The 8521-nt window shown below is 38.3% G+C and overlaps 1 protein-coding gene across 1 annotated transcript in view; it reads left to right on the top strand.

Annotated features, from left to right (window-relative positions):
* The first annotated feature begins 1238 nt into the window (after positions 1 to 1238).
* The window catches only part of PARPBP (PARP1 binding protein), a 54407-nt gene continuing 47124 nt past the window's right edge, over positions 1239 to 8521 (top strand). Inside the window, 1 exon segment of the mRNA XM_009332950.1 lies at positions 1239 to 1388. Coding sequence (XP_009331225.1) covers positions 1239 to 1388 — 150 coding nt within the window.

Here is an 8521-nt window from a genome sequence, read left to right on the forward strand (position 1 = left end):
GAGGCTGGACCGTGGTGAGGGGGGGGGGCCCTGAGGCGGCCACAGCCGGGAGTTTTCAGCTGGGGGAGCGGGGCGGGGGCGGCGGTAATGCCGGCTCTTAGGGTTTAGGATTTGGGGCTTGTTTCGCAGGCTTTTTGGCTTGTTCGGGCTGTTGCGCTGGGCGCTCGCTCCGAGCGACGGGTCCGGTCCCTTAGAAAACTTTCAGAGTGGGGGGAGAGAGAGAAACGCCTCCGGGGAGATTTTTGTCTGCCCTACACTGACTTTGCACCTGCCCACCTGTTTCATCCTTTATGGCCCGCATGTTTCGTTCATGTCAATGTAAAATAAAGCAGGTTGTCCCCTTCAAACATTTTAGGGAGTAAGTAATTGCAGTTGCTGTTACAGTCTTGCCTGTTACCTGATGTCTCCTGTTTTCCCTGCCCCTCTCCCACGCTTCACCAATTTTCCCGATTGTACCAATCACCAAAAAACCCGCTGTGGACTGTGGCTTAGCTAGGTGAAATAAGGGGGAAGATTGGGTTTGTGTTCTGCAAGTAAATGGTATGGGTATTGCTCCTGTACTGTCACTGCAGTGTTAGGGAGCTGTGATTCAGGAAAGAACAAGCTTAAAGAAGGCAAATTTTTTAAAGTCCTGTGTACCTGTGTCTTGACAAATGCAAGAAGGTGAAAAAGATCAAAGCATGAAGTACTCAAATTCAAAACTGATACTGAAACTCATTGCCAAAAGAAATAGGGGAGATAATGACTTGTGGAATGAAAAAAAGACAATATAGGTAACAAAGCATTTAGAGGTGTCTTTGTTAGTAAGTTTTGGAAATATTAAATCTCTTGTTTCCAGGTTTAAAACATTCTGATAGACACTGGTCTGAATGTATATTGAATGGGGATAGTACATAAGACATTCTCTGGGGCATTCAGACTGGCTAGTTTCAGAGAGAAAAGACTGTCACATTTGCGATAACTTTTATTTTATGTTGGCATAATGTACAAGGAAAGTAAGGGGTCTTCATGAGGATGTCATACATAAGCACTTTCAACCCCTTCATAGTTGCTCTGTCATAGTGAGGTGAGTCTCACTAGACTTTTGGTTTAGTGGGAAGAGTTTATTCTAGGAACTTGATCTGCAAGAAGATACAGCAGGATTTGCACAGCTTATTGGAAGGTGAAGACGTGCATAGGCCTCTTGCATTGTTATTCATTTTTTTTCCCTTAATTATTTCTGTCTTCTACTCTAGACAATGATTGCTTTCCAGCAAAAAATTTTAAACTTGATCAAGTGTTTCAGAAGACAATGGCCTTTATTTTCAAACTCTGAAAGGACTACTGTATGTGGAGCAGACTGCATGCTGATGGCATTACAACTGTCAATGGCTGAAGTCAATAAACAGGTTAGCATTCTTTCAGTATGTTCTTGGTACTTAGTACATCTCCAACTTGGTTTACTTACTGGACTTTTTGCTTAGGTACCTACTTGAAAAGGCCGTTTTGGTCACTTCATTGTTGTTTTAACTGAGGGTCAGATGCAGCAGGGCACTAAAATTGTGATTAAGCACACTGTTGAATCAGGGCTTAGAAAAAGAACTGCAAGACAGATGGCAGGATGGAAGTGTTTTAAGTGTATATCTGAGTTCTCAACTTTAATATTAAAATACTAGTTTATTTTTCCTGATCATGTAACTTCTGTTTATTTCCGTCAAATGTTTCTTCTGTGCTGTAGATCAGGGTGGGAGAACTATGGCATTTGGGATGCATCTTTTTTCTGAGTGTTCCGAAAATGCTTTGGAATGACATGAGAAGAATATGAGTATAAAACTGATTTGGTATAGGCTGCATGAGTTGTGCTTGCAGCAGTCCATTCTTGGCTGCTCTTTTTCCTGAGGCTCATCAGATGAAGACCTATACGTAAGTTGTGAGTGTGCACCCAGTACCACTAGGAAATATATGGCCTTCTTTGCATGTGTACGAGAAGTGTCCGTCAAATGATAAGTAGGGGATGTAACCCTTAAATGACTCCATAAGAAGCACTGTGACTTGTCACAGCTGGAAGGTTGGGCATTAGCAATCATCTGAAACATACCAAAATCTGTTGCAACATGCAGTCAAGCCTTTGCATGTGTCTCATCTAATGAGAACAATTGCAATAGTCACTTTGGTAATCTAAAGACACGTTTTTAGGTCAATAAGCTTGATGTATTGATGAAAACAAATTACCATTGTTGGAAGGCTTACCCAAATGTTGCATAGTACATTAAACACGTAGTACAAATCTTCAGTTTAAAAAAAAAAAACCCAAAACAACAAAAACACACTAAAACCAAACCAACAAAAAACCCCAAACAAACGGAAAACCTGCTTCAGTTTGTGCACTCCTAGTTGCAACATATTATTTAAAAAATTACCACTTCTACTGGAAGAAGCTTATATCTTGGAAGAAATATTTCCAGAACCACCCTTTAACCTAACCGAATTCATCACCAGAAAAAGCTTTGTAGTCTAAAATGTGCAGAATGGGGGTATCTCTTGCCTAAACATTAAATATAAAACTGGCCAATTAATCTCCAGTGTAATAAACATTACAGCAGAAATATTAGAATCCCAAGATTCTACATTTTTACTTCATAGAATGCAATATGTTCCAGCCAGGATCCCAGTGTCCTCACAATACCCATGTAGGTAAAACTAGAAGATTATTGTGCATCAGAATGAACTCAGAGAACTGATAAAGGACAATAATGCAAAACTACCTGTGGAGGCAATCACTGTTTGTCATGTTTGTTGTGATTCTCAAGGGAGAACTACAAACATTTTTCCAAAGTAAACTCTGGGAACTAAAATGTGTTATTCTGTTGGATGTCAAAAATTACAGACGTGATAAAGATGATATTTTTATGGTTCATTGCTACTTCTTTCCTAACAGCTTACAATAAGCTCTTTCCTTCCCCTAGAGGTAACTAGTTTATTCCACTTTTTCCTTTTTTCTCCTCCAGCAGATTCCTCCCCTCTAAAAGTATCTTTTCTTTCAGAGGTGATCTGACAGAAATTAAAGCAATTATTTTAAACTCATTTAATTTTGAAATATACTGCTTTTATTTCAAATCTGCAGAAAGACTAAGTGCTCAAAACCTAATTTGTTTTTTCTGATTATACTAGTTGGTCTAATAAGACAAACTAGCAGTATGTATAAACCTTGTCTTGCATATGTGGATTAAAACTATTTTAGCATTTACATGTGCTGCCTCTGAAGTTCAATGTCTTCAGTTGGATGTCCATTTTCATGTTTACAGTGTTAGAGTAAAATATGGCTGTTTTATTTTGTTCAGCACAAACTTCAAACTAAGATGCAGAGTATTACAACTGTAGGCATGTCCCTTGTTAGGTCTCTGATTTAAGTACAATAATTTCGTATTGTTAACATAACACCTGTAGAATGGAAGTCTATTATGATAAAGTAAATTATTGCAAGAAAAGTAACTGCACTAACAGGCTATTGACTGGCTAGATTGAGGGGAAAAAAAAAACCCACAACAACAAAAAGCCCAAAAAACTAACCTACTACACACAGCAAAAAACTATTCTCTTTCTTTGGGAGCCTGGACATTTTAATGGATTTGGTGTTTTAACTGTTACCTGTATCAGCCATGGAAATAAAAAATAACAAAGCTTTTTGGAGAACTCCAGAAAAGTTTAAAAGTCTTATAATTTATTAGTCTTAAATTTTACCAAGAATAAGCATAGCAAACATTGTGAAAAACATTGATCAAATAGCAGGGATGAAAGAAAAAAAAAGTATACGCTTTGAATTCCTCTGAAAATACTTTGTGTTGTAGCACAGTTGTAGCCATATGGCATAAAGACAAGTGGCACATGCTCTGTGGTGAAAGTTAATACCTTTTATCTAGACTGATTAGCATGGATCTAAAATTGAGGAAAACTTTCAAGAAGAACCTTTCTTAAGGTTTGAAATAGAAATAACAATTTTCAAGTTGAAATTCAGTTGAGGGTAATTGCTTTAAGTTGACTGTGTTTGCACCTGTGGGTCAGGAGGGGTAGAAGACAGGTTATTAGGACAAATAATCACTTGTTATTTTCAGACCATGGCTGTTTTAGCTAGTAGTGGGGGAAACTGAGACATCATATAAAACAATTGTTTTTCCTGAGTCTGTGAATTTAAATTCTCAGATTTGTTTAAATGTTTTGTAAATCTCTCTTCTAGCACTAGGACTGTGATGCTGGAGGAAAAAGTGCTACATTGTTGATTTTAGAAATATATTTTCCCTTCAGAAATTTGTGTTTATCTCTCTCTGATTCTAGATGAAATCACTTTTGGTGTATGGTTTAGTTCTACCCTGTGCTTTCATGAGTGCGTTTTGTACACTGTCTGAAGAATATTATGTTCTGTTCAGTATCCTGTATTTCTTGAAATGTTTTCCCAAATCATCTTGTTTCCATGTTGGCAAATAAAGAAAAATACAAAGTTGTTTTACAGCGTTACTCCCATAAACTGTTTTATCTGTCTCCCTTTTGGTAATAAGAGATTCCTACCAACTTTGTAGCAATTTTATATGATATGTTGCTTGTAACACATTGTAATGATGCTACTGAGAGACATTGTCTTGGCTGTTCTTCAGTATGACTAACTTTTGACAGAATCACAGAACAGTTGAGGTTGGAAGGGGCCTCTGGAGGTCATCTTGTCCAGCCTCCCTCCTCACGCAGGGCCACCTAGTGCCAGTTGCCCAGGACCATGTCCAGATGGCTTTCAAATGTCTGCAAGGATGGAGACTCCATAACCTCCCTGAGCAACCTGTGCCAGTGCTCAATCACCCTCACAGTAAAAAAGTGTTTCCTGATGTTCAGAGGGAACCTCCTGTGTTTTCAGTTTGTGCCCGTTGCCTCTGGTCCTGCCACTGGGCACCTTAAAGAGCCTGGCTCCATCCTCTTTGCACCCTCCCTTCAGATATTTATATACAGTGATGAGATCCTCCCTGAGCATTCTCTTCTCCAGCCTAAACAGCCCCAGCTTTCTCAGCCTTTCCTCATATGTGAGATGTTCCTGTCCCTTTATCTTTGTGGATGATTCACTGGACTTTCTTGGACTCTCTCCAGTATGTCAGTGTGTCTCCCTTGTACTGAGGAGCCAAGAGCTCAACACAGTACTTGGATGTGGTCTCACCAGTGCTGAGTAGTGTTCCCTACAAGGGACAGGCTCTTTTTTAGAAAAAAGGCTGAAATAATGAATATTTAATTGAATTTTTTTAAAAGCAAATGATATACTGAGACTGTTCTACTGTCTTTCCCATACCCTGTGTAACCAAGTCATAAGTAGTTAAGTTATTGTTTCTTGTATTTTTGTGTTGCTTAACAGCTGGAGTTGTTTTAACTGTGTTAAAACTGTTGCTACTTAAATCTTGAGGCATCCTCCCCAGCTTATCAATAGGACTTTCTCTTCTCCCTCCTAACCCCTTTATAGTATTACAGGTTTCTGTTTTGAGGGGTGGGAGGGGAAGCAAGAACATGCTGTGTGTGGGGTTTTTTTGGGTGTTTTTGTTTTTTTTTTTTTTGACCAAGAGTGTGCTAACTTTTCTATCTTTTTATTACCACTGTAGTTGATAGTGTTGACTTCAGAAAGTAATAGTTTGCTTGGATGAGTAAAATTTTTTTGTCTGTTTCAGGATCCTATTGTTGCAACTACTAACTGTTCCACTGACCCATACATACTGTAGCTCTCCAGTCCTCAAACAGAGCATACCTCTACTCTCTTTGATCCTGGTACTTTTCCCCTTGACACAGCGCCCGCCCACCCCCCAAAAAAAGAGTGTTCATTCCCAAACAAATACCAATATACCTTGCATGGGTAATTCTCTAAGCTTGGGATATTGGCCTGTAACTTCACTAGGTTTGCTTCTGGCAGATTGCAATATAACAACTATAAGATGCTTATGTCTATATACTCGTGCTTATGTATGAACCAGTTTCTAAATCTGTGCACGGCACTATCAACATGCACAGAAATGGGGAAACATTCAAAATGCTGCTTTACTTTGTGTACCACAGTTTGGAAACTTCTCTCTTGCACAAGAGCATGAGCAAGCAATGAAGGCTCAGTAGGAACAAAGGTGACAAGACTGCAGAATCGCACAACTCGAGGGCAATGCCAGACAACAATACTGCAGTCTAGGAGTATGCCTGAAAATAATAGAACTAGAGACAACACCTGGGTGGTGGATAAGCACAGCAGTCTTGAACACACATATTCCAAAAATGGTTAGTGACCATTTGTCTGGGGAAGGCAGAAGAGAACATGATATTGCTGAAATACACATCACTTTCTGTTTTCTAAAACAACTTTCTGTCAAAACAGAAGCTGCTTTGCTATGTAGTTAGCCCTAGAAAGCTTGCAACGCCTACAAAATACTAAAAAATGGTGTCTCTAGGCATGAAATGTTGCTACTGAATTTCAGACATGCTAAAATAAGAGTCCAAGGAAACTTAACATACTGCACTACCAAGAGGTGAAGATGCTTTATAATACTTTATTGTTTTTATGCTTGTAAAACACAATACTTGCAATGTCTATCATGGAATGAAAGTATGGAACTCTTTGAACTTCCTTAAGTTATTAACCAGTTGGCATATGCTTACTGCAAAACACCATGTTATTTTTTTTAATTAATTTAAAACCAGAGACTTGACAAATTGACTGTATAAGTAATAGAATACATTGTCACAGTGAGCACCTGATCAGGAAGGTTAATATCTGGAGTGCAATTTTATTTGGATTTAAAATATTTTTGCAGCACTAATATAAACTTTGCTAATCTCTGCAGGTCCTTGGTTTTGATTTAGGAGGAATTAATTAAATTTAATTTAGGAATATTAGATACCATATTGAAGTTGTACTTTAACTTGGTACTCTTGGAGGATTTTGTTTCAAAAGAAAGTGAGAAAACAACATTTTTTTTTCCTCTGACCTACTGCTGTTTTGATCTGTTTAAATTGGATTATAATATGATTACATGTTAAATTTTTTGAGGGGCTTAAATGGAAAACAGGTGCTTTTCAGAAAACATATATGCCATTTTAATATTCTGGTAATCTGTGGAATAGCATGCAAGTTCATAGTGCTGAATTATCGTAACCCATGCACAAATTAGAAGGTGAAAAAGTGCTCTGAAAGTAATATTCATGAGTACTCTTTCATTTTCGCTCCAGTTCTTTGCCTAGGCAATATCAATATAGTTGACTTTCAGGTCTCTGGAATTGTACATTTAACCAGGTCTATTGGGAAAGTTGTGCTAAGTATGCTGGAACCCTAAGGAAGGACCTTCTGGGCTGGAGCAACTTAAATTATTAGAATTGCTCCTGACCTTTTTTTGTATTTAGCTTTGTATTCAGTTGTTAATGGTGTTTGTAGGTAACTATTTTATCCAGATTAAAGTTGCTTAATGTGAAAATGTCATGAAATAAAATAAAAACTTTGCACTAGACAAGAGTTATCTGCCGTTATTGACATAGCAAAGCAACGTTTGTCACTCAGTTGCAGGGCATTTTATATCATGTTACATAATGAATTACATGACCATATAACATTGCTTTTTTTCTTTGCTGCCATATACTAGGAATGCTTTAGATACCAGTAGTATGAACTCTGATTTTTTGGTGAAAAGTGGAAAATTTGCTACAGTTGCAAAATTACTTGTTGCATGTATTCTGAGGTCTAACTCAAATAGAAGGACCTCAGCTGAAAAAGTTTAACAGTGTGAAGTGGGGACTGGTATGTAGATCAAAGAGCAGTGTGTGGACGAAAATTAGGAGTCTAGTTGTGAAAGAGAAGGGGATAAGAGCAGGAAGTCAGGAAGTCACAGATTTCAGGGGAAAGAGGAAGTGGTGGTGGGGAAGTTGGCATAGAGAGAATGTAGAGTATGGTAGTATGGAAAGGTCTGCAATAAACAGGGCTATGGGAAAACAGAGATTGTGATGGACATTGGATAAGACACCAAGATCTGGGAGCAAGGTGAAAACAGGCACTGAATATAATGAGGTATGGGTGTGTAGGGAGATTAGCAACTCATAGCTAGAATTTTGGAAAGGCAGAGAACAGTACAGGGGTGAAAGTCCAGGGTCAGTTGTAAAGAGATGAAAAACAGGTTAACAAGTAATTAGTGAATAAAGGACCAAATTCTGAATTACAGAGACCAGAAATATATATGTAATCCTGCATCCGAGACCCTGTGTTTTGTCTCTGCTACCTTTAGCTCAATCTAACTAGTAGCAGAATTCTCTGCTACTATGTATTTTCACTTACATAAGTAGCATCTTAATGCACTACTTTCTTCCTGTGCATAGCTTGACTTACCGGGATTGAAACTGATTTTCTGGCTTCCTCAGTGTTACAGTCTTTAACCATTGACAATACACTCATCTCCTTTATTGGCAGCCACAAGAGGCAGGCTCAGATTTCTTGCAGTTCTTGTACCCCCATGCTGAACTGGAAAACTTAATTAAAATGTATGATGCTCAG

Source organism: Pygoscelis adeliae, unplaced genomic scaffold (assembly GCF_000699105.1).
Source record: "Pygoscelis adeliae isolate BGI_AS28 unplaced genomic scaffold, ASM69910v1 Scaffold38, whole genome shotgun sequence".
In the NCBI taxonomy this organism is placed as follows: domain Eukaryota; kingdom Metazoa; phylum Chordata; class Aves; order Sphenisciformes; family Spheniscidae; genus Pygoscelis; species Pygoscelis adeliae.